The 27138-nt window shown below is 49.9% G+C and overlaps 2 protein-coding genes across 3 annotated transcripts in view; both read left to right on the forward strand.

Annotated features, from left to right (window-relative positions):
• Positions 1-8587, forward strand: part of LOC140119912 (gastrula zinc finger protein XlCGF66.1-like) — a 35515-nt gene extending 26928 nt beyond the window's left edge. Inside the window, exons 1-4 of one of the 2 annotated variants that reach the window (XM_072139348.1) lie at positions 781-847; positions 7922-8071; positions 8184-8333; positions 8418-8587. In XM_072139348.1, coding sequence (XP_071995449.1) covers positions 7961-8071; positions 8184-8333; positions 8418-8561 — 405 coding nt within the window. In that variant the 5' untranslated portion in view covers positions 781-847; positions 7922-7960 and the 3' untranslated portion in view covers positions 8562-8587. Of the gene's footprint in view, positions 1-780; positions 848-7921; positions 8072-8183; positions 8334-8417 lie in introns of those variants that run through there. The other variant, XM_072139349.1, reaches the window with a different exon arrangement.
• Positions 1-17643, forward strand: part of LOC140116879 (uncharacterized) — a 95710-nt gene extending 78067 nt beyond the window's left edge. Inside the window, 6 exon segments of the mRNA XM_072133312.1 lie at positions 3218-3351; positions 6291-6599; positions 7091-7148; positions 10880-11196; positions 11499-11636; positions 16181-17643. Coding sequence (XP_071989413.1) covers positions 3218-3351; positions 6291-6599; positions 7091-7148; positions 10880-11196; positions 11499-11636; positions 16181-17242 — 2018 coding nt within the window. The 3' untranslated portion in view covers positions 17243-17643.
• The last annotated feature ends 9495 nt before the right edge of the window (positions 17644-27138 follow it).

A 27138-nucleotide genomic window follows, 5' to 3' on the forward strand; every position in this document is an offset into this window, starting at 1 on the left:
TCTCCTCTGGAGCAGATGTTTTTTGGGCTGTTGTTAGGCAACACAGACTTTCTACTGCCTTGATCTAGACACGGGCTGGGTCACACCAGGACCATTTCTTCCTTGCCATGACAGTGTGCTTGGGATCATTGTCACGCATTGTCTTCAATCCTCTTGCTGATGGAAGGAGGTTTGCACTTACATTCTCACGGTACATGGCCCCTGCATTCTTTCATGTACACGGATTAGTCACCCTGGTACCTTAGCAGAGAAACAGCCCCTTGTCATGATGTTGCCACCACCGGACTTCACAGAAAATCTGGTGATCATTGGATGCAACTCAACATTAACTCTCCTCCAAACACGACGATTTGTGTTTGTACCAAACAGTTTTACTTTGGTTTCATCTGACCATATAACCATATACTCTTCTGGAACATTCCCGAGCCCCATGTCACCCCTCTCCCTCCTCAGCTTCTTCCTGTGTCACCATCACCTCATCCGTCACTGACTGAAGTGTTTCCTCCTGCAGGGAAAGGCCGGTGATGGTAGAGCTGAAAATGGCCTCTTCAGCGGGGACCACAAATGTCCCTCATGGAGGCCGCTCAGTGGTGAAGAGCCGCCGCTCACTACTGCCCCCACCCGGCATCTACACCGCAGCTCACACTGTTATATATACATAACAGCGCCCCGCCCACACTAATCACATGATCTATTACATCATCACAGGTCCTTCATCCACCACTTCTCCTCTATACATGTACACCCCGCCCCTTCAGTGACATCACACTCCCCGGGTCACATGACTAGTGGATAGTGAGCAGGAGAAGTGTGTGAGGTAGAGTGTCCTGCACTGAGGAGAGAAGAGGTAAGTGACCAGAGGAGGGACTACAACTCCCAGCATGCTCCAGGAGCACACACACTATATGGAGGGACTACAACTCCCAGCATGCTCCAGGAGCACACACACACTATATGGAGGGACTACAACTCCCAGCATGCTCCAGGAGCACACACACACACTATATGGAGGGACTACAACTCCCAGCATGCTCCAGGAGCACACACACTATATGGAGGGACTACAACTCCCAGCATGCTCCAGGAGCACACACACTATATGGAGGGACTACAACTCCCAGCGTGCTCCAGGAGCACACACACTATGTGGAGGGACTACAACTCCCAGCATGCTCCAGGAGCACACACACTATATGGAGGGACTACAACTTCCAGCATGCTCCAGGAGCACACACACACACTATATGGAGAGACTACAACTCCCAGCATGCTCCAGGAGCACACACACTATATGGAGGGACTACAACTTCCAGCATGCTCCAGGAGCACACACACTATATGGAGGGACTACAGCTCCCAGCGTGCTCCAGGAGCACACACACTATGTGGAGAGACTACAACTCCCAGCATGCTCCAGGACCACACACACTATGTGGAGAGACTACAACTCCCAGCATGCTGCAGGAGCACACACAGTATATGGAGGGACTACAACTCCCAGCATGCTCCAGGAGCGCACACACTATATGGAGGGACTACAACTCCCAGCATGCTCCAGGAGCGCACACACTATATGGAGGGACTACAACTCCCAGCATGCTCCAGGAGCACACACACTGTATGGGGGGACTACAACTCCCAGCATGCTCCAGGAGCACACGCACTATATGGAGGGACTACACCTCCCAGCATACTCCAGGAGCGCACACACTAAATGGAGGGACTACAACTCCCAGCATGCTCCAGGAGCACACACACTATATGGAGGGACTACACCTCCCAGCATGCTCCAGACTGACTGTACTAATGGTTAGCCCAAATATAAATCCCCCCCCCCCCCCTGTTCCCCAAAATTACCAACACACGACACTGTCTGGGAGAAAGAGGTAGGGGTCGGCCACAGCTTTATTATGTACAATATCTAATAAGCGACCTGTGGGGAACCCAGACCCTTTCCCTAAACTTCAGCTCGCATGCCTGGTGATTTAATTACAAGCCGAGGGGGTCAGGATTCCACCACAGGCCACTAGGAGGACAGTGTACCCCTACACTGTGCTCCGACCCCCACATAAAAGGAATAAGGCCCTATCAATGCCGTCCTGGAGCCCGGAAAGAAAGATATCCAGGCCGATATCATTGAGGTGAACACCGTCCTCCCTCATTATCGCCTTCGAGCTGCCTGTCCCGTATCACTACGCCACATCTGGACCTCACGAAGCGGGTAACGCTCATATTCAGCATCCGCTGCGCCCTTTCAATGGAGTCGGGGTTACGGGCACCATTCCAGATCACTTGCAGCACGACCACTGACCACACCACCACGTCCGTGAAGAAGGCAGAGAAACGCTTGAAATTCGACTTCATAACGGAAATCAATTCAGACAGACATGTTGAACATATGTTGTTCCCTCCAGCATGCACCACAAGGACTGTAGGGCCTGGGGAGGCCTTGCTGATTGCTACCACCTCTGGCAGAACTTGAAGCCACTTAAGGTCCTTAACACCCCTCCAAGACAGATCAGCATTGGTGAAGCCCAGATTCAGGCCTCCCGGACGAATGGTGGCCCGATGCGCCGCCCAGTATATATAAGAGTGTACGACCAGCCGAACCTTAAGCCGAGGGAAACCTACGACAGAAAACCGATTAGTCCAGTAGCAAGTTTAGACGAACATAACGCCTGAAACAGTCTGACTTCCATCTGCCAATGCGCATGATATCCGCATCTGAAAGCCCGGCAGCATCCGCCGTCGTCGCAGCGCCTATCCGAAAAGAATGGGTCCCGAACTCCGACGCCGGGACGCCCGCCAATGACTCTCCTAAAAAGTGAGGTGAACTGAAGTTTGGTGAGGGGGACACATCCTGATGGCACACAAAGGCTTGAGCTTTGGGGCGCTGCGCAATAAAACTACCCAGTAAGTTAACCGGGCAAAAGCGGCCACCCACCTTACCCACTCACAACCAACACCCGGAGCCATATATGTCTGTTTTTGAACTCTTAACATGCACCTTAACAAAATCCCCAACTAACAGGACGTCACCTTCACCCAGACTAGCCATAGCTCGGCCGGAAGCGGCAACTTACTCGCTAATCTGCAATGCGCAAAAGAAAGCCAGCGCAAAACTGCTCTGCAGCAGTAATGCCTCAAAGGAAGACGTTGCAACAACGCAAATGAAACAGGCCTACGGGAATCCCTGCGGGCCGGTTTCTTGCCCCAGTCTCGCAACAGCAAAAGGACCTGGAAATCGTTTGTGAGATACTGAAAACCCCACAACTTAAGGACGAAGGAAACCCCAGCCAAACACTTTCTAACTGCCGCAATCGACAAACCCTCCGAGCGCAAGCGAGCCAGGTATCGCAGAGTATTATTCTTAGCCACCGTTACCCGATCCCCTCGTTTCTCTGTCAGCAAGCTATACCACTTGCCCCACTCCTTTAAATGGCTGCTCCAAGTGCTCTCCGCCAACGAGGATTGAAGCAACAGTGTCAGCTGCGCATCACCAGGTCCCCAGGATTTGCTGGCCACATGACAGGGTGGGGGGGGAGCAGGAGGGACTGTACTCTTAAAGGTAAAGAGCACAGTCAGTCCTGCAGGCTTAGGCAGCCTGCGGCTGAGCAGGAGCACATATGGGGGGACTACAACTCCCAGCATGCTCCAGGAGCACACACACTATATGGAGGGACTACAACTCCCAGCATGCTCCAGGAGCACACACACACTATATGGAGGGAATACAACTCCCAGCATGCTCCAAGAGCAAACACACACTATATGGAGGGAATACAACTCCCAGCATGCTCCAGGAGCACACACACACTATATAGAGGGATTACAACTCCCAGCATGATCCAGAAGCACACACACTATATGGAGGGACTACAACTCCCAGCATGCTCCTGGAGTGCACACACTATGTGGAGGGACTACAACTCCCAGCATGCTCCAGGAGCACACACACTATATGGAGGGACTACAACTCCCAGCATGCTCCAGGAGCGCACACACTTTATGGAGGGACTACAACTCCCAGCATGCTCCAGGAGTGCACATACTATATGGAGGGACTACAACTCCCAGCATGCCCAGCTGGTGGGAGGAAGGCGCAGCTTGTAGGAGACCTGATTGATGCGATTCAGCACCTTGAAGGGACCCAAGAAACGAGGACCAAGCTTGTAGCCAGGAATCTTAAGCCGGACATACTTGGAAGGCAGCCAGACTTTGTCACCAGGAGTGAAGACAGAAGGAGGCCTGCGTCTTTTATCGGCCTGGAACTTGGTAGGAGCTGAAGCCTGTGATAAGGAACGGCGAGTCTGCTCCCAGATGGTCTTTAGGTCCTCAACAGCAGCAACATCTGATGACACGGGCAAGGGTAGAGGAGGGCGAGGATGCAGTCCATAATTAACAAAAAATGTGGCGGAGCCAGCGGATGCAGAGTCCAAGGAGTTGTAAGAGAACTCAAAATGGTAGTTAACTCTTTCTACCTGCCCATTAGACTGGGGATGATAGGCAGAAAAGAAGTCCAATTTCACCTGAAGTTGGTTCCAGAGAGAACGCCAAAATTTAGAGACAAACTGAACCCCACGGTCTGAGACGATATGCCGGGGAAGTCCATTGAGTCGGAAGATGTAACAGAACAACTGGCTGGCAAGACGTGGAGCAGATGGCAAACCTGGCAGAGGGACAAAATGGGACATTTTTGAAAAGCGGTCAGTCGCCACCCAGATGACGGTATTGCCTGATGAAGGCGGTAGGTCTGTGTTGAAGTCCACGGGCAGCTGGGTATCGGCAATGGCAGAAGAAGACCAGCATGTTTGAGACGTGACGGCTTATTTCGGCCACAGGAAGCACAGGAACCCACAAAGTCCCAAACATCCTTGGCCAGATCTGGCCACCAGTAGAATCATGAGATGAGGGTGTTAGAACGCTGCACCCCAGGATGCCCAGCCACACGAGAGCAATGTCCCCAAGACAGAATCTTCCTCCGAAGCACAGGTCGTACGTATGTCTTGCCAGGAGGTAGTTGACGAAGATCCATGGGGGCGGCCAGAACCAGTCGGTCAGGAGGGATGACATGCCAAGGAGCCGGTTCCTCCCAATAACATCTGAGGCATGAGAAAGGGCGTCAGCCTTGATGTTCTTCTCGGCCGGTCGGAAATGAATGAGGAAATCGAACCGGACAAAGAAGAGCGACCAGCGAGCTTGACATGGATTGAGTTGCTGAGCAGTCTGGAGATAGAGAAGGTTCTTATGGTCCGTATAAATGCTGACCGAAAACCAAGCTCCCTCCAGGAGATAACGCCACTCTTCTAAGGCGAGGTTAATCGCCAACAGTTCCCAATCTCCTATAGAATAATTCCTCTCTGCGGAGGAGAAAGACTTGCAGAAGAATCCGCAGGTGACGGTGTGACCTTTGGGACCCTTCTGCGTGAGCACTGCACCGGCCCCTACTGAGGAGGCATCCACTTCCAGATGGAAAGGCTTCTCAGTGTCGGGATGCACCAGAACAGGAGCTGAAGCAAACATAGACTTTAAGTTTGTGAAGGCCTCCTCAGCTGCCGATAGCCAGAGTCGGGGGTTAGCACCCTTCTTGGTAAGTACCACAATAAGAGACACCAGAGAGGATAAGTGTGGGATGAACTGCCGGTAGTAATTCACGAAGCCCAGAAACCTCTGTATAGGGCGTAGTCCTACACGGCGGGCCACTGAAGAACCGCAGACAGCTTGGCAGGATCCATTCGGAGGCCTGTCGGAAATGATATAGCCGAGAAATGGAATACTTTGCTGATGGAATTGACACTTCTAAAGTTTGGCGTACAGGCGATTGGCTCTTAACCGATTAAGTACTTGCCGTACGTGGACTTGGTGGGTCTCAAGGTCCAGAGAGAATACTAGGATATCGTCCAAATAGACCACAACACAAACATAAAGCAAGTGTCTAAAGATATCGTTAACGAATTCTTGGAAGACGGCTGGTGCGTTACAGAGTCCAAATGGCATCACCAGGTACTCAAAGTGTCCATTACGGGTATTAAAATTGGTCTTCCATTCATCTCCCTGGCGGATATGAATGAGGTTGTAAGCCCCTCGAAGATCCAATTTGGAGAAGATCTTGGCTCCACGAAGACGGTCAAACAGCTCAGTGATCAATGGTAACGGATAGCGGTTCCTAACTGTGACCTTGTTAAGACCGCGGTAGTCTATGCATGGACGGAGTGACCCGTCCTTCTTGGTCACAAAGAAAAACCTGCTCCAGCCAGAGAAGAGGACTTGCGTATGAATCCCCTTTGCAGGTTTTCTTGGATATATTCAGAAATGGCTGCGGTTTCTGGTACGGAGAATGGGTACACACGACCTCGCGGAGGAGATGTACCCGGCAACAGATCCACAGGACAGTCGTAGGGACGGTGAGGCGGCAACATCTCGCAGTGCTTCTTCGAGAAGACGTCAGAAAAGTCCTTATAGCAAGCGGGAAGGACCTCCAGGACCTTCGGGAGCCACAGAAGAAACCAGGACTCGCACTGGCAGAGGCATCTCCACACAGCGAGATGGTCAACCAGGTCCCCACCGAAGGATCTCCCCTGTCTTCCAGTCAAGAACAAGTGCGTGGAGCCGCAACCATGGTAGACCCAATGGGATGGAGGACGTGGCCCGTGGTAGCACATAAAAAGACAGTCTTTCCTTGTGCAGCACACCGATTTGCAAGGACAGCAGCTTGGTGCAGTACTGGACCGGTTAAGAAAGGATTTGGCCACTTGGCTTCTCAAGGCGAACCACAGGGATGTGATGCCGGGAAACCAAAGCAGAATCCACAAAGTTCCTTGCGGAACCGGAGTCCAAGAAAGCAGAAACCTGTATCTGGGTGCCGGTGCCAATGCTGAGAAGCACCAGTGTCATCAAGCGTGGAGAAGGTTTGCTTTCACCTAGGGACGCCTCTCCCAAGAACCCTAGGTGCTGGCCTTTCCCAGGTGTTTGGGACAGATAGGACAAAACCCCAGGAAGTGCTCAGGACTGGCACAATAGAAGCAGAGGTTTCCCTGACGTCTTCTAACACGCTCCTCGGAAGAGAGTCTGGCCCTGTCCACCTCCGTAGGCTCTTCTGCAGATGATGCAACTGGAGGCTGGAGCGGTCTTTGGAAAGCAGGGGCCAGGTGAGGAAAACATTGTGGGCGGACTTGGGGTTGTTCCAGGCGTAACTCTTCGGCATGCTCCCTAAATCGTACGTCAATCTTGGTGGCTAGAGTGATGAGCCCACTCAGGGTAGACGGCAGATCCCGAATAGCCAGAGCGTCCTTAACATGAGGGAAAAGTCCCTTTTTGAAAGCTGCGCACAGGGCTGCGTCATTCCAGGAAAGTTCCATGGCCAGGGTACGGAATTGGACAGCATATTCTCCCACTGATGAATTCCCCTGGCGTAGATTCCACAGCACAGTCTTAGCAGAAGAGAGCCGTGCAGGTTCCTCAAAGACGGACTGGAATTCTGTCAGAAATGCTGTGAGATTAGCCGTGACTGGGTCGTCTCTATCCCAAAGAGGAGTAGCCCAGGCCAGGGCTTTCTCAGAGAGGGGGCTGACGATGAATGCCACCTTGGATCGCCCCGTGATGAATTGAGATGGCATGAATTCTATGTGCAGGGAGCACTGGATTATAAAGCCCCTGCACATCTTGGGATCGCTATATACTTGGCGGGAATAGATAGCCGTAGCCTAGGTGTACTTGCAGAGTTGTCGCACAACAAAGTCTCCCTCCATGTCCGGTCCAGTATCTGTTATTAGTGAGGAGTCGCACAGTCCAGCGCCATCACTCCTCCCTTCAGTCCAGTGACCTCCCCTCCATTGTCTGGAGAATCCCCATCTGTCACACCTCACATGGACACAATTGCTTCATATAGAGTTTGCTCTTAGTTCTTCTCATGTTTCCTCAGGTTCTATAGATACAGGACTCCCAGAGGTTTCTCCTAAAGATGATCCTTTCCATCAATGATCCACCAGGGATCCGGGAGAAGGACAGAGAGCAGATGGCGGCCAGGATCCTGGAGCTCACCCTGGAGATGATCTCCTTGATAACCGGAGAGGTGAGAGTCTCCCAGGACAGGGCTCTTATCTCTAGGAATAACAGCGGGAAATGACTGGAGAGGTGAAGGATTCTTAGGATCTATGTAGTGATCAGTGTCTTCCCATACACAGGATTACACAGTAGTGAAGAAGTGTGTGACCCCCCGTGTGTCAGGAGGATGGATTCAGAGCTCTGCCATTGAGCCGTTACCTTATTCACTGATAAATGAGCAGAAGATCCTAGAACTTACCTCCAGGATCACTGAGCTGCTGAGCGGAGAGGTGAGCGCTGCCGGGAATGCTGGGACATTGTACAATAACACAAGGGAGGGGTCTGGGTGATGACTGTGTCATTGTGTGTGTCAGGTTCCTATAAGGTGTCAGGACGTCACTGTCTATTTCTCCATGGAGGAGTGGGAGTATATAGAAGGACACAAGGACCAGTACAAGGACATCATGATGGAGGACCACCAGCCCCTCACATCACCAGGTAAGAGGAGACCTTCCTGATTATAGAGGACAGAGCAGGTGTGAGGTCACCTCCTCCATCATCTCATCATCACATATAGACAATGTAATGAAGCATAGGGGAGAAACAAGGGGCACTGTCCAGACTCCTTAATAATGCAATACGAGTATATATATCCAAGGATGGCATAAAAGTAATGTGCATGAACGTTCAGGTGGTGCACAGTGTTCATAGTAAGAGTACAATCAACATAAGCAGAAGAAAGAAGGATTGCGGCACTCACCGGTAAAACGTCTTCTTTATTTCATCGAAAAATAAAACAAGTCCGATATGATAGCCCAGTCAAGTAGAGGTAGGAGCAGGGGTTATGAAAAGGCGACAGCCGTTTCGCACCGTTCGGTGCTTTCTCTAGCCTCTTTCTCTCTTTCCTATCCTCTGCTTCTACCTCTACAATAATTAATTTGCATACAGTACTGCTTGAATGCTGAGGGAGCAGTCACACTGGGCGTCCGGGGGTGCGGCTCAGCCTGATGACATATGTGTTTCCAATAAAATACATGTGATCGGTAATGAGTACCTGATGCTTTTTAAAAAAATTACCTACCTGAGCAGGACTGCTCGCGACCCCCCGCCTCTCTTCTCTCTGCAGTAGGACCCGTGACGCAGGATGCGCAGTTGCTTGATGAAGTCATCAGATGCCTGACCTTTGACCTCTGCATCTCTACTGCCTGCCATGACTTTCTACCTGTGCCTGACCACGAGCCTGTACTCCGATTTTGTACCGCGACCTTGGCTACCACCGCGGGCTAGTCACACCTGTGGAACGACCTGGTGGCCCCCTGCTGCAGCAAGACCATCCTGCTTTGCTATGGCCTTTGGTGAAGACCAGGTGCCACTTAGACTCCGGTCCCAGGTGTCGGCTAGTACCATCTCCCACGGTGGTCCCGGGAGTCTGCTGACCCTGAACCCTGATAGTTCATATATTCAATAATGTAAGTTTATGACTGTTAAACATAGAGGGAACTACTACATTACCAATAGTTCTGGCTCTACAAGCTACAAATTTGCATCCTCCTTCCAAGATACTACATACTCGTTCATCTTTGTCACGGGTGCCCCCGCGATCCCTGTCTCGGATCGTGGGTGCACCCATGCCTCTCCTGGATCCGGGGGGGGCCGGCTTCACTTACCTTCCCCGGCTCCAGTGGCGTCCTCCTCTACTCCCGCGGCTCGGCGCGCGCGTCCCTGTCTCCTAGGGCGCGTGCACGCGCTGGCTCACTAAGATTTAAAGGGCCAGCGCGCCACTAGTTGGCGCTGGCCATTTCACTAATTCTATATAAGCCTGCCTCTTCCTGCAAGCCCTTGCCGGATCTTTGTGCCTCACAGCCTGAGAGAAAGCTATTCTACAATTTACCTGCGATTCCTGCGTTCCTGTGTCTTCTGCGTTCCTGTGTCTTCTGCGTTCCTGTGTCTCCTGCGTACCTGACCTCCTCCGTGTTCCAGTGTTACCTGACCTCCTCCGTGTTCCAGTGTTACCTGATCTCCTCGTGTTCCTGTGTTACCTGACCTCCTCCGTGTTCCGGTGTACCAGTGTTCCTCCGTGCTGCTGCCCTGTGTGCTGTGTTCCCGTACCTTACTGCTTGGACCTCCTGTTGCTGACTCTGGACCGGACTCTGACGTTGCACCTCTGCCGCCTGCCCTGACCTTCTTCCTGGACGTCGACCACTAGATTGTCTGCCGACTCTGTACTTCAACCTTGGCCGCCACTGCAGACAAGTCACGCCTGAGGAACGACCTGGTGGTACCACGCCGCAGCTTGTCTAACCCGCCTTGTGGCGGGCTCTGGTGAAAACCGGGTACCACTTAGACTCAGGTCCCAGGTAGTGGCTTGAGTCATCGTCTGCAGTGGTCCAGAGGATCCACACCTGCAAGCCTGACAGTAAGATCCGGCTATGGATCCCACCGAGGTTCCGTCTCCTAGCAAGCCAGATCTTACCACTATTGTGATCCACCAATCCCGGCAGATTGCTGCTCAGCGAGATCAACTGGAGCAAGTCACCGCCATGTTACAACTGTTAGCTAACCAGCAACAGCAACAGGTACCTGAGGCTGCTCTTGCGACTCCTACTGCTCCAACTTGTCTCCCTGCTGTTGAACCTAGAATGCGGTTGTCTATGCCCAGCAAGTATGACGGTGATCCTAAGATGTGCAGGAGTTTTATTACTCAGTGCTCCCTGCACATAGAACTTATGCCAACCCAATTCATCACGGAGCGATCCAAGCCTTCTCTCTGGGAAAGCCTTGGCCTGGGCTACTCCCCTCTGGGACAGGAACGACCCAGTTACGGCTTCTCTTGCAGCCTTTTTGTCTGAATTCCGGTCAGTATTTGAAGAACCGGCTCGGGCCTCCTCCGCTGAGTCAGCCTTATTAAATTTACGTCAGGGGAATGGCTCAGTGGGAGAGTATGCGGTCCAGTTCCGTACCTTAGCCTCGGAGCTTTCCTGGAACGACGCAGCCTTGTCTGCAGCCTTTAAGAAGGGTCTATCCTCTCAGGTTAAGAACTCTAAGGCTGCTCGTGATCTACCATCTTCTCTGAGTGGTCTCATCTCCCTTGCCACCTGGATCGATGTGCGCTTCAGGGAGCGTGCCGAAGAATCACGTTTTGACCAAACTCCAGTCCGTCCATGACGCCTTCCTCGACTAGCTCCTGTCTTCCAAAGACCGTTCCAGTCTCCTGTCGTACCACCTGCAGAGGAGTCTATGGAGGTGGATAGAGCCAAATTGTCTCCTCAGGAGCGTATCAGAAGACGCCAAGGAAATCTTTGCCTCTATTGTGGTAGTCCTGAGCATTTCCTAGCATCTTGTCCTATCCGACCCCAACGTCCGGGAAACGCCAGCACCTAGGGTCCCTAGGTGTGAACAGTGCTTCTCCACGCCTGTTGATTCCGGTGCTTCTCAGCATGGGTCCCGGCAATCAGACCCTGGTCTCTGCCTTCCTGGACTCCGCGGGGAATTTCATGGATGCTTCACTGGTTTCCCGGTATCGCATTCCAGTGGTCCTACTCGACAAGCCACTGGTTATTTCCTTGGTTAGCGGACAAGTTCTCTCTGATCCGGTACAATACCACACTGGGCCGATAACTATGCAAGTCGGTGCTCTACACAAGGAGAATCTGTCCTTTCTGGTTCTGCCACGCTCTACTTCTTCCCTCCTGCTGGGTTTTCCATGGTTGCAGTGCCACACACCAGTCCTTATTTGGAAGATAGGAGAAGTTCTCCGTTGGGGTCTGGACTGTCAGTCTTGTTGCCTAGAAGTTCCTCAACCAGAATCTGTCTTGCCAACTACCAGGGTTGACAAGCCTCTGAAGAATCTTCCTGCGTGCTACCGAGACTATGCCGATGTTTTTTCTGAAAAACAAGCGGAGGTTCTGCCTCCACACCGCCCCTATGACTGTCCAATTGACCTGCTGCCGGGCATGTCTCCAGGAAAGACGTATGTTCGACCTGCCCTACGTAGGAGAATTCTGATTTGGGGACATTGCTCTTGTGTGGCTGGACACCCTGGGGTACAGCGTTCTATAGCCCTCATTTCCCGTTACTATTGGTGGCCAGACCTGGCCAAAGATGTGCGGGATTTCGTGGGCTCCTGAATTTCCTGTGCCCATAACAAGCCATCAAACCATAACAAACCTGCTGGTCTCCTGATGCCGTTGCCGATACCCAGCCGCCCGTGGACTCACGTGGCCATGGACTTAACTACAGACCTTCCACCGTCCTCTGGGAATACTGTCATCTGGGTGGTAACTGACCGGTTCTCAAAAATGTCCCATTTCGTCCCATTGCCTGGTCTACCGTCTGCTCCGCGCCTTGCCAGCCTATTCTTCATCCACATCTTTTGGCTGCATGGACTTCCGTTGCACATAGTTTCGGATCGAGGGGTTCAGTTTGTCTCTCTCTTCTGGCGATCTCTGTGTAATCAGCTACAGGTGAGACTGGACTTCTCTTCTGCGTACCATCCGCAGTCTAATGGACAGGTAGAGAGAGTCAACCAAACCCTAGGCTGCTACCTTTGCCAAGACGACTGGTCTGCTTTATTGCCATGGGCGGAGTTCTCATACAATTCCCTGAACTCTGAAACTTCTGGACCTTCTTCATCGTTTATGGACAATATCCACGTCCTCCTCTTCCTCTGCCTGTGCTCACGGATGTTCCTGCTGTTGATGAGTTGATACGCGATCTGAAGACCATCTGGGAGCAGACTCGCCTTTCATTACGTCAGGCTTCCGCCCGTACCAAGCTCCAGGCTGACAAGAAACGCAGGCCTCCTCCCATCTTCTCTCCAGTGGATAAAGCGTGGCTGTCAAAATATGTCCGGTTGAAGATTCCCAGCTATAAGCTTGGCCCTCGCTATCTGGGTCCATTTGAGGTGCTGAAGCGTATCAATCCCGTGACCTACAAGCTCCGCCTTCCTCCATCTATGCGCATCCCGAACTCCTTCCATGTCTCCCTCCTGAAGCCAGTCATCTTGAACCGCTTCTCCCAGCAATCCCCTCCTCCTGCTCCAGAAGCGGTTTCCCCAGATGTCTATGAAGTTAAGGAGGTTCTGGACATGAAGATCACGAGGGGTAAGCGGTTCTTTCTTGTAGAGTGGAAGGGGTTCGGGCCTGAGGAGAGATCTTGGGACCCTGAAGAGAATATTTTGGATCGGACTCTCCTCCAGAGATTTCTTGGGACCAAGAAGAGGGGGAGGCCGAAGGGGGGTACTGTCACGGGTGCACCCGCGATCCCTGTCTCGGATCGCGGGTGCACCCCTGCCTCTCCTGGGTCCAGGGGCCGGCTTCACTTACCTTCCCCGGCTCCAGCGGCGTCCTCCACCACTCCCGCGCACGGCGCGCGCGTCCCCGTCTCCTAGGAACGCAGAAATCGCAGGCAAATTGCAGAATAGCTTTCTCTCAGGCTGTGAGGCACAAAGATCAGGCAAGGGCTTGCAGGAAGAGGCAGGCTTATATAGAATTAGTGAAATGGCCAGTGCCAATTAATGGCGCGCTGGACCTTTAAATCTTAGCGAGCCAGCACGCCATTAATTGGCGCTGGCCATTTCACTAATTCTATATAAGCCTGCCTCTTCCTGCAAGCCCTTGCCTGATCTTTGTGCCTCACAGCCTGAGAGAAAGCTATTCTGCAATTTGCCTGCGATTCCTGCGTTCCTGTGTCTTCTGCGTTCCTGTGTCTTCTGCGTTCCTGTGTCTTCTGCGTTACTGTGTCTTCTGCGTTCCTGTGTCTTCTGCCTTCCTGTGTCTCCTGCGTTCCTGATCTCCTCTGTGTTCCAGTGTTAACTGATCTCCTCCGTGTTCCAGTGTTAACTGATCTCCTCTGTGTTCCAGTGTTAACTGATCTCCTCCGTGTTCCAGTGTTACCTGATCTCCTCCGTGTTCCAGTGTTACCTGATCTCCTCCGTGTTCCAGTGTTACCTGATCTCCTCCATGTTCCAGTGTTACCTGATCTCCTCCGTGTTCCAGTGTTACCTGATCTCCTCCATGTTCCAGTGTTACCTGACCTCCTCTGTGTTCCTGTGTACCAGTGTTCCTCCGTGCTGCTGTTTTGTGTGCTGTGTTCCCGTACCCTACTGCTTGGACCTCCTGTTGCTGACTCTAGACCGGACTCTGACGTTGCACCTCTGCCGTCTGCCCTGACCTTCTGCCTGGACTTCGACCACTAGATTGTCTGCCGACTCTGTACTTCAACCTTGGCCGCCACTGCAGACAAGTCACGCCTGAGGAACGACCTGGTGGTACCACGCCGCAGCTTTTCTAACCCGCTTTGTGGCGGGTTCTGGTAAAAACCGGGTACCACTTAGACTCCGGTCCCAGGTAGTGGCTTAAGTCATCGTCTGCAGTGATCCAGAGGATCCACACCTGCAAGCCTGACAATCTTTAGTTAAAAGTGGTAGATATTTTTGTATAACTTTTACTATTGATTGATAATTCTGACTGTTTGTATAAAAAACACAACTCTTTTGTTTTTGTTGTACTTTAACCTAAGAGCGAGTGCTGGATAAGATTTAGTTTTTCGCTAAGCTTTCTTCCGAGTCGGCACAGTCTTGGATTTCGAGCACCGTTCACATGTAGATTGGACTCCTGCTACAAAAAATTCCCGGGGTGGTGAGCCTTCTGCCAATTTTTTGAACCTTGGTTCAGTATTTTTTGTGTATCGTTATTTATTTGTCGACACTGGCATTAGTCTTCCCGTTCTTCTGTATTTTTTGGGTACGATACAACTCTCCCTTCTGCCCTTGCGGGGTGACTGAAGTAAGAAGACCTGCCGGCAGCCGTGAGGAGGAGACCAGCAGCGAAGACAAAAGTCTCTATTGTTCTATGTATTGTGAAATGTAATTTGATACAGATAACTATACTTTATAGCAGTGGTTGCGAACCTATAGCACTGGTGCCAGAGACGGCACTCTGAGCCCTTTCTGTGGGCACCCGGGCCATCGCCCCAGCACACCAGACATGACTCAAAGAGTCTTCCTCCAGTTCCAAGCAGCCTCTCCTCTGTGCCAGCCTCTCCTCTGTGCCAGCCTCCCCGTACCAGTGTCTCCGTACCAGTCTCTCTTCCGTACCAGCATACTGGGGACAGAGGCTAACTAAATATGCTAAATATGGTGGGTATGTGCTGGCTGACGATATACTAGGGGGGCAGGAGGCTGTCGGCTATATATTGGGTATAGAGTTTAGAAAAACCCGGGTTGGTGTAAGACGCGCTGCCCGAATGGGTCCGACACAGGTGATGTGGTTCAAAGTTAGGTTTATTGGTACAATAGAAGGACCTTCTATTGTACCAATAAACCTAACTTTGAACCACATCACCTGTGTCAGACCCATTCGGGCAGCGCGTCTTACACCAACCCGGGTTTTTCTAAACTCTATACCTACGTGATTCCCTATCCGGCACAATCCTGTACCGGACTCCGGGAAGACGCAGCACACCCTACCAGCAACTACTAAGGAAGATCCTTAACAACGAATCTCTGCTCTATACGCATAAGACACAAGGTGTCTTCAGGTGAGCAGACATATTTTTACTATTTCTTCAAACTCAAGTGACCTACTGCACTAGGGGCGCCGCCTGTGTTTCTTTCTAATTTTCAGGCTATATATTGGGGCTGGCTAGTTATATACTGGGGGCAAGGGGCTGTTTAGCTAAATACTGGTGCGCAGGGGGATGGCTATATACTGGGGGAGGCGGGGCTGACTATATACTGGAGGCATGGGATGGCTATATACTGGGGACAGGAGGCTGACTATATATTGGAGGCATAGGCTGGCTATATACTGGGGACAGAAGGCTGACTAAATGTTGTGGGCATATGCTGGCTGGCTATATACTGGGGGGCAGGGGGCTGTCGGCTATATACTGGGGGCTGGCTAGCTATTTTTTGTGTTAAAATTAGGGCCCTCGGCTCATACTCAAGTATATGCAGTGTATTTTTTTGTAATTGAATTTTAATCAAATTAAATGTCAATGGATTATATTTTCGATTAATATTCATGACCTTTCTCTCTATAGATGACTGTATGTTACTGACTGGCTGCTTTACTTCTGCTTCTAACCGGGGAAAAGGAAACTTCCAATACTGATTTCTTGGTTATATTTTCCAGGAGATGAAAGTACAAGAGGTTCCCATGGACGTCCCCCCTCATCTCCTTGTGGTGAAGTAGAAGATAATCAGTCACATCTTTCCACAGAGGAGGGAAATCATGGAGATAAGGGGCAGTCTTTTAGTCAAAAATCAAATCTTCTCATTCATCTTCAAAGTCACCCAAAGGAGAAAATGTATACCAAGAAATCAAGTCTGGATCAACATGTGAGAATTCACATAGGGGAGAAGCCATTTTTATGTAATGAATGTGGGAAATGTTTTACTCGGAAATCATATCTTGGTGAACATCGGAGAATTCACACAGGAGAGAAGCCATATTTGTGCACTGAATGTGGGAAATGTTTTAATCGGAAATCTAATCTTGTGAACCATCAGAGAAGTCACACAGGGGAGAAGCCATTTTCATGTCTAGTTTGTGGGAAATGTTTTGGTAAGAAATCAAACCTTTATCAACATCGGAAAACTCACACTGGGAAGAAGCCATATTTGTGTACTGAATGTGGAAAATATTTCACCCTGAAATCATATCTTGAGAGACATCAGAGAATTCACACAGGGGAGAAGCCATTTTCATGTCCAGAATGCGGGAAATGTTTTACCCTGAAATCAGTTCTTGTTCAGCATCAGAGAATTCACACGGGGGAGAAGCCATATTTGTGTACTGAATGTGGGAAATGTTTTGCTCAGAAATCACATCTTGTTTACCATCAGAGAATTCACACAGGAGAGAAGCCATTTTCATGTCCGGAATGTAAGAAATGTTTTAGTAAGAGCTCAAATCTTGTTCACCATCAGAGAAGTCACACAGGGGAGAAGCCATTTTCCTGTCCACATTGCGGGAAATGTTTTAATCACAAATCACATCTTGTTGTACATCAGAGAACTCACACAGGAGAGAAGCCATTGTAATGTACTGAATGCGGAAAATGTTTCAGCGATAATTCGAGGCTTCTTAATCACCGGAGAACTCACACAGGTGAGAAGCCATTCTCGTGTAAGGAATGTGGGAAATGTTTTAGTAAGAAATCAAATCTTGTTATACATCAGAGAAGCCATATTTAACTAATGAACGAGCACAATGGTTCAGTGATGATTCTGGGCTTGTTCAGCACCGGAACCATTTCATGTGCTTAATGTGGGAAATAAACAATAGGATGTAGCACTTGGTGTAAGCGATTTTGTATAAATGGGAAGCCGCCCCCAAAACAAGCGTCTAGGTAAATAAACACTATAAAGCAAAGACGAAGACACCTGCGCTACCTAATAAGCAGCATCTATCTAAAGACAAGACCTATGGGGTACCAGATATGACCGCTACTTACACTGGAAATCGTTATGTGTTCCGGGACCCAGATACAATGCAAACAATTCTAAGCAACGACAACTCTAGGAGCCCCAATTGTAGCTGACACTGCTAGAGGTAAGTCTATGCTCTCTGGTGACACGGGCACGTAATAGCGGGTGCACACAGACGTGCCAGGAAACTGAGAAGAGAAGCAGCCGGACCTCCGGGGTGAAGAGGAGGGCTAGAGGTAAGACATTGTTATCGGGCCTCTGCTGGGGACATTACATTAATGGAGGGGCTCTCTGCTTTGGACATTTTATTTATAGGAAAAGGCACACTATGGAGGGGGGTAACAGGAAAGGGGACACTATGGAGGGGGGTAACAGGAAAGGGGACACTATAGAGGGGGTTAACAGGAAAGGGGACACTATAGAGGGGGTTAACAGGAAAGGGACACTATAGAGGGGGTTAACAGGAAAGGGACACTATAGAGGGGGGTAACAGGAAAGGGGACACTATAGAGGGGGTTAACAGGAAAGGGACATTATAGAGGGGGGTAACAGGAAAGGGGACACTATAGAGGGGGTAACAGGAAAGGGGACACTATAGAGGGGGGTAACAGGAAAGGGACACTATAGAGGGGGTAACAGGAAAGGGGACACTATAGAGGGGGTTAACAGGAAAGGGGGACACTATAGAGGGGGTTAACAGGAAAGGGGGACACTATAGAGAGGGTAACAGGAAAGGGGACACTATAGAGGGGGTAACAGGAAAGGGGACACTATAGAGGGGGGGTAACAGGAAAGGGGACACTATAGAGGGGGGGTAACAGGAAAGGGGACACTATAGAGGGGGGGTAACAGGAAAGGGGACACTATAGAGGGGGGGGGTAACAGGAAAGGGGACACTATAGAGGGGGGGGGGTAACAGGAAAGGGACACTATAGAGGGGGTAACAGGAACGGGGACACTATAGAGGGGGGGGTAACAGGAAAGGGACACTATAGAGGGGGTAACAGGAAAGGGGACACTATAGAGGGGGGGTAACAGGAAAGGGGACACTATAGAGGGGGTAACAGGAAAGGGGACACTATAGAGGGGGGGTAACAGGAAAGGGGACACTATAGAGGGGGGGGTAACAGGAAAGGGGACACTATAGAGGGGGGGTAACAGGAAAGGGGACACTATAGAGGGGGGGTAACAGGAAAGGGGACACTATAGAGGGGGGGTAACAGGAAAGGGGACACTATAGAGGGGGGTAACAGGAAAGGGGACACTATAGAGGGGGGGGGGTAACAGGAAAGGGGACACTATAGAGGGGGGGTAACAGGAAAGGGGACACTATAGAGGGGGGTTACAGGAAAGGGGGCATTATAGAGGGGGTAACAGGAAAGGGGACACTATAGAGGGGGGGGGTAACAGGAAAGGGGACACTATAGAGGGGGGGTAACAGGAAAGGGGACACTATAGAGGGGGGTTACAGGAAAGGGGGCATTATAGATATAGGATTTTGGGGGGCACACATTTATTTTCACCGGGGACCATAGTAAGGGTTAATTTTGGGTGCACTTGATCCCCAGATACAAACAGGTTGGGGAAGTGCTTTAGGGAATGTCCTTTGGATGTTCCTGCACCAGACATCAGTAAGGGGGGAGGGGGATACACGGGGCCCTGCTCCCGTATAATTAGTGATGCCGCCTCCTTCTGTCTTAAAAATTTGTATTCATCGAAAAGTTTTTACACTCAGAAAGTTAAAAAAATCACCAGATTACGAATTGTATGAAATTGATTGTGTGAAGTGGATTGTGGGTGATGGAGTCCCGTTTTTTGGGTTCTGATCCATCGTTGTGGACGACCAACGACATAAAATCGCCCAATTCTTGTGTTTTATGTTCTTGTACCAAATATTTCTCTATCGGTCGCTGTGCTATATCCTATAGAGAGGCTCATGGTAACTTCTCCCAAAACCTATTTCTAGGGAACCTACCGTCACGGATTAACCCCTTGATGACCGATGGTCCTTGGTGCCCAAGTGTCCGGGGTGAATTTTTGACTTTCTGCTTTGCCCTGGAGACGCTTTACACATCATAACAAATTTCACTTAGATTTGAGATTTTTTTTAGATTTTACATTGATAGTTTTCTAAATTACTAAATTTTTTTCTTTATAAAATTTGCCAATAAATGACTACAAATGTGAAAAAACAATCTGTGTCATTTTCCCAATTAAAGTTATTTATCCCCTCACCGATGTGTGATGTAGTACTACGTCACATGCCGGGTGCAGATGCATGGACTGAGCCCTCTCCATAGCCGGCAAGTGTTTGCTGCATACTGCAGCCAACACTTACCAGTAACACCCGCGATCATTACTAGCAAAGCTGCCGGCGCCTTCAAAAAGATAGCGGCGCGCGGGCTGCGTGGATCATCGCTCCCCATGACGTCACTGCTCCTCATGCTCTATACTGCACTGCTGCCCCTCATGCTCTATACTGTACTGCTGCCCCTCATGCTCTATACTGCACTGCTGCCCCTCATGCTCTATACTGCACTGCTGCCCTCATGCTCTATACTGCACTGCTGCCCCTCATGCTCTATACTGCACTGCTGCCCCTCATGCTCTATACTGCACTGCTGCCCTCATGCTCTATACTGCACTGCTGCCCTCATGCTCTATACTGCACTGCCGCCCCTCATGCTCTATACTGCACTGATGCTCCTCATGCTCTATACTGCACTGCTGCCCTCATGCTCTATACTGCACTGCTGCTCCTCATGCTCTATACTGCACTGCTGCTCCTCATGCTCTATTCTGTACTGCAGCCCCTCATGCTCTATACTGCACTGCCGCCCCTCATGCTCTATACTGTACTGCTGCCCCTCATGCTCTAGTCTGTACTGCAGCCCCTCATGCTCTATACTGTACTGCTGCCCCTCATGCTCTATACTGAACTGCTGCCCCTCATGCTCTATACTGCACTGCCGCCCCTCATGCTCTATACTGCACTGATGCTCCTCATGCTCTATACTGCACTGCTGCCCCTCATGCTCTATACTGCACTGCCGCCCCTCATGCTCTATACTGCACTGCTGCCCCTCATGCTCTATACTGTACTGCAGCCCCTCATGCTCTATACTGCACTGCTGCCCCTCATGCTCTATACTGTACTGCAGCCCCTCATGCTCTATACTGTACTGCAGCCCCTCATGCTCTATACTGCACTGCTGCCCCTCATGCTCTATACTGCACTGCTGCTCCTCATGCTCTATACTGCACTGCTGCTCCTCATGCTCTATACTGCACTGCCGCCCCTCATGCTCTATACTGTACCGCCGCCCCTCCTGCTCTGTACTGTACCGCTGCCTCTCATGCTCTATACTGTACCGCTGCCTCTCATACTCTATACTGCACTGCTGACCCTCATGCTCTATACTGCACTGCTGCCCCTCATGCTCTATACTGTACCGCTGCCTCTCATACTCTATACTGTACCGCTGCCCCTCATGCTCTATACTGTACCGCTGCCTCTCATACTCTATACTGTACCGCTGCCTCTCATACTCTATACTGTACCGCTGCCCCTCATGCTCTATACTGTACCGCTGCCCCTCATGCTCTATACTCTCCACCACATACCGATATCTTCAGAGAAATTACACCAAATATTCTTCACACGGATCAGTAGACTCCACCCCCTTATAACCAGCACCCCGCCCACACTGATCAGTATAGACTCCTCCCCCTCAGTTCTCAGCTCTTATTCACATTCGGCAATGAGGAATCTCACCGCCCCTTTTTTATGGGGTTAGGAATAAAGGTCTCCCAGCTTCAGCGTCCCTCTCCCTGTCTCCACTCTCATGTCCGGGGGTCAGCGCCGCCCCTGTGCTGGAGATAATGGACAGATGGTGTGGAGCGCCAGGATGAAGGGGACAAGCAATTTGTTTTGTATTTACTCGTTTCGGACCACCCGCTGTCTTTAGACGTCGCTGCAGTTTTCTAGTTCGTTACCGCTTCTCCGTGCATCGCCGCCAGCGCCATAGACTTGCAGGTGGTGGCTACGCCCTGTAACTGAGGCTTTTATAGGGGTCCTTTATGCCCTCATGGGGGACATATAAAGTAAAAGCACACACACAAAATTATTAACCTGTTCGTGCTCCACATCCAATCGGATGTGAGCGCTACTTGCACTTTGGACGTCAACCCTGTCGCGAGACACCTCGGTGTGAGGTCCCGGCATCGCCAGCCGACACCCCTCTGATGACATCACAGGACCAATCAGATTGGTCGATCAATGTCATTGGCCAGTCAATGCAGACAGGCCAATGCCAGCGATCTGTGACAATTTTTGGGCAGATCTTACTAGCCCAGCGCTCTCCAACATCACCATTTTGTGATTGGTGGTGTTGGAGAGAGTTGTGCTAGTGATCTGTCCCTTTACTGTACCCCAAAACACATGATTACCCCCCCCCCCCATTGTCCGCTTTCCCTATCCCCCACAACCGTGTGATCTTTTAGGAGTAGTAGTAGGAGGAGGAGTTGTAGTAGCGTGGAGGAGTAGGAGTAGCATGGAATTGGAGTTCTGCGGATGAACGGGCGTTGCGTGTAGGAGCAGGCGTTGCGTGGAGCAGCAGGTGTTGCGTGAAGCAGCGGGCGTTGCGTGGAGGGGCGGGCGTTGCGTCTTCGCAACGTGTCTTCATCTTGTAGATTATTGGCACGTACCCGGGAGAACTTGCATGATGAGGTGTTTGCCTCCAGTTGCGTGAATTGGGTAAAATACTTTTGACACTACAATGACAAATTTAGAGAAATTGCAAAGCAAATTTTACTCGACACCGTTCAATTTGTGTTACATTTGAGCCAGAATCTTATGGGTTAAAATGCTCATACAACCCTAAATAAATTCTATGAGGGTTGCCCTTTCCTAAAATGGGGTCACTACACGGGGGTTTCTATTGTACTGGTACCTCAGGGGCACCCCAACACCAGTCTAGTGAAACGGGTGCTCCAAAAGCTAAATTTTGCTTGTCCCTTCTCCGGCCTGCTGTGTCCCCAGCCTGTAGACTATTGCTACACATGGGGCATTGCCATACCCAAAGTAACCCACTGAATGATTTTTGGGTGTTTATCCACAGTGGGATGAGTTGGGCTGAATAAATTTCTTCCTACTTTGGCACGTTTGAAAAAACAAGGCAATTTTTACACTGCCCCCATCATTTTGTATTACATTTGGCCCAGCATCTCAGGGGTTAAAATGTTCATACAACCCTAGATAACCCTAGAAGCGCCCTTTCCTAAAATTGGGTCACTACTTGTGGGGTTTCTACAGTTATGGCCAAAAGTTTTGAGGATGATACAAATGTTAATTTTTACATAGTCTCCTACATCAGGTGTTATAATGGTAATTTGCATATTCTCCAGAATGTCAATATTTGCCTAGAAAATGAACTTTTACCCCCAAAACACATTTCAACTTCATTGCAGGCGCCTTAAAAGGAGCAGGTAACATGGTGTCAGTGATTGCTCCAGTAACACAGGTGCGGGGGCTGATGGGGACAGGGCTGGGGGGCAATCTGTCATGATTAAGTAAGAATCCCACCACTGGACACTTTACAAGGAGGCTGGTGCTTGGCATCATTGTTTCTCTTCTGTTAACCATGGTTATCTCTAAAGAAACAAATGCATTCATCATTGCACAGCACAATTGTTTGGAACATCAGGAAAACAGCTTGTTGGGAGAAGACAAGGTGAGCGATGCCACCAGTCCTATCTCCTGTACCTGTAAAGCTCCTGCAGCCATTCATGTGTGTGTGTGGGGGGGGGGGGGGCGGCTTCTCAGCCAAGGGAATCGGCCTAAAAACACCTCCATGAATAAAGAATGGGACCAGAATGTCCTCCAGGAGCCGCTTCTCCCAACCCTCCGGGAGCAGATGGTGATGAGCAATGCCTCCTCCAGCATGATGGAGCACCTGCCATAAAGCAAAGGGGAGAACTAAATGGCTCCGGGAACAAAACACAGAGATTCTGGGTCCATGGCCTGGGAACAGAACACAGAGATTCTGGGTCCATGGCCCGGGAACAGAACACAGAGATTCTGGGTCCATGGCTCCGGGAACAAAACACAGAGATTCTGGGTCCATGGCCTGGGAACAGAACACAGAGATTCTGGGTCCATGGCCCGGGAACAGAACACAGAGATTCTGGGTCCATGGCCCGGGAACAGAACACAGAGATTCTGGGTCCATGGCCCGGGAACAGAACACAGAGCTTCTGCTCCCCATAATATGATTGTACTTGTATCTCTGTATGTGATAAAAAAACATCTGACAAACCAGAGGCCGACAGATCATGTGACAATATCATATTTGTGTCATTCTCACAACTTATGGCCATGACTGTATTGTACTGGTACCTCAGGGGCACCCCAGCACCCGTCTAGTGACAAGGGAGCTCCAAAAGCAAAATTTTGCTCCTTCCCTTCTCAGCCCTGCTGTGTGCCCAGCCTGTCAATTATTGGCACATGTGTGGTATTGACGTACTCGGGACAACCCACAGAATTAGTTTTTGGGTGTTTGTCTATAGTGACATAAGTTGGGCACAGTACAGGAGGCACTAAAATGACATTTTTGAGATAAAAAACGCAATTTTTACTTAGCACCATTTACTTTGTATTAGAATTTGGCCAGCATGTTGGGGGTTAAAATGCTCACCTCAACCTCAGATAAATTCTTTGAGGGGTCTAGTTTCCAAAATGGTGACCTCTATTGTTACTTCATGGGCTCTTCAAGGACACTGTGGCACCACAAAACATTAGCAGCCAAATTGGCCTGACAAAAACCCAATAACACTAAAGCACTAACTCTGTCCTGGACATCGCTGCGCGACGAAACAGCAGCTGACCTCCACATGTCTGGTATTGCCGTACTCAGAAGAATCAGGGCAATAATTTTGGGATGTGAATTTACGTCACATTCCATCTGAATGTGTCCATTTTAGGGCTAAATGAGAATAATCCTAATCAAAAATTGAAATTTCAAAAATTTCCAATCCATCTTTGTTTGCTTTTGGACAAAAAAAATTAAAGGGTTAACAGACTTCTCAAATTCTGATTTGAATAGTTTGAGATGTTAGGTTCATAAAATGGTGTAACTTGTGGGGGTGCATAGTACAGAAGCCTTTATAGGGCACTTCCAAACTGAACTGGTCACCAAAAATTTAGCATTTTTGAAATCTCTTGAAAATCTGAGAATTTGCTGCTAAAACTTGAAACCTTCTCACATCCGAAAAACAAAAATGGAAACGTAAAACAAATTATGGAAATAAAAAGAAGACCAAAGGCAAAAGGTTTCTAGAGGAAAAAAAATTGTGGTGTGACTTTTTGTCTAAAAATTAGAACATTTGAAAACGACAATTTTCAAAATTATTGAATTTTTACCCCCCAAAAAAAGAAACTGATCAGCGAAATGACACTAATAACACAAACTACAATGTCTCACGAGAAAACAATCTCACAATCACAAGGAAAACTTATTACCACAGGAAGAGACACTGGTCACATTTACAAAAAGAGGACCGAGCCTTAACCACCAGCTTAAGGGGTTAAAAAGCATCAGATCCTTAAAACAGAGACGCCAAACACCTCGCCCTATTATTCCTAACCCAAATAAAGGGGCGGTGAGATTCCTCATTGCTGGATGTTATGGAGAGAGCTCTGACATCCTCTGTGCCCGGTCACTGCTGCTCCGCAGTTATACACCCCCTGCTCCAGACACCAAAGCATTTCTTTGAAGACCTCCCCCTCATAACCAGTGCCAAGCCCACACTGATCACATGATCTATTACATCATCACAGGTCCTTCATCAACCGCTTCTTCTATATAAATCTACGAGAAGCCCCGCCCTCTCAGTGACATCACACTCCCATGGTCACATGACCAGTGGAGAGTGAGCAGCAGACGTGTGTGAGGTAGAAAGTGTCCTGCACTGAGGAGAGAAGAGGTAAGTGACCAGAGGAGGGACTACAACTCCCAGCATGCTCCCGGAGCACACACACTATATGGAGGGACTACAACCCCCAGAATACTCCAGGAGCACACACACTGTATGGAGGGACTACAACTCCCAGCATGCTCCAGGAGCACACATACTATATGGAGGGACTACAACTCCCAGCATGCTCCAGGTCCCTCCATGTGGGGTCCAGTATGTGCTATTAGTGAGGAGCGGCACAGTCCAGCGCCATCACTCCTCCCTCAGTCCAGTGACCTCCCCTCCAGTGTCTGGAGAATCCCCATCTGGCACATCACACATGTCATGGACACAATTGCTTCATATAGAGTTTGCTCTTAGTTCTTGTCATGTTTCCTCAGGTTCTATAGATCCAGGACTCCCAGAGGTTTCTCCTAAAGATGATCCTTTCCATCAATGATCCACCAGGGATCCGGGAGAAGGACAGAGAGCAGATGGCGGCCAGGATCCTGGAGCTCACCCTGGAGATGATCTCCTTGATAACCGGAGAGGTGAGAGTCTCCCAGGACACGGCTCTTATCTCTAGGAATAACAGCGGGAAATGACTGGAGAGGTGAAGGATTCTTAGGATCTATGTAGTGATCAGTGTCTCCCCATACACAGGATTACACAGTAGTGAAGAAGTCGTCTGGTGAGTGTGTGACCCCCCGTGTGTCAGGAGGATGGACCCAGAGCCCCATCACCGAGCCTCCACCTCATTCACTGATACATGAGCAGAAGATCCTAGAACTTACCTCCAGGATCACTGAGCTGCTGAGCGGAGAGGTGAGCGCTGCCGGGAATGCTGGGACATTGTACAATAACACAAGGGAGGGGTCTGGGTGATGACTGTGTCATTGTGGGTGTCAGGTTCCTATAAGGTGTCAGGACGTCACTGTCTATTTCTCCATGGAGGAGTGGGAGTATATAGAAGGACACAAGGACCAGTACAAGGACATCATGATGGAGGACCACCAGCCCCTCACATCACCAGGTAAGAGGAGACCTTCCTGATTATAGAGGACAGAGCAGGTGTGAGGTCACCTCCTCCATCATCTCATCATCACATATAGACAATGTATCAGTCACTGTGTATATTTCCTATAGATGGATCCAGTCAGAGAAATCCACCAGAGAGATGTCCCAGTCCTGGAGATTCCCGAGATATTACACAGGAACCAGAGAGATGTCCCAGTCCTGGAGATTCCCGGGATATTACACAGGAACCAGCGAGATGTCCCAGTCCTGGAGATTCCCGGGATATTACACAGGAACCAGAGAGATGTCCCAGTCCTGAAGATTCCCGGGATATTACACAGGAACCAGCGAGATGTCCCAGTCCTGGAGATTCCCGGGATATTACACAGGAACCAGAGAGATGTCCCAGTCCTGAAGATTCCCGGGATATTACACAGGAACCAGAGAGATGTCCCAGTCCTGGAGATTCCCGATATATTAAAGAGGAGCCGGAGGAGAATGTCCCACTGGATCATCAGGTAGATGGAGCTGAGGTTCCTGTGAATCTTCTATAGATGGATGTAATGAAGCTTCTACTGACCTGGAGGTTTCTGTCCATCACTTGGATATAAGAGAATCTCTGGATACATTTCCTTGTTTTCTCATGTCCTTCATGTTGGATCTTTCCAGGAAAGTTGTGGTGGAAGGAGGAG

This window comes from Engystomops pustulosus, chromosome 2, assembly GCF_040894005.1.
Source record: "Engystomops pustulosus chromosome 2, aEngPut4.maternal, whole genome shotgun sequence".
Lineage (NCBI taxonomy): Eukaryota > Metazoa > Chordata > Amphibia > Anura > Leptodactylidae > Engystomops > Engystomops pustulosus.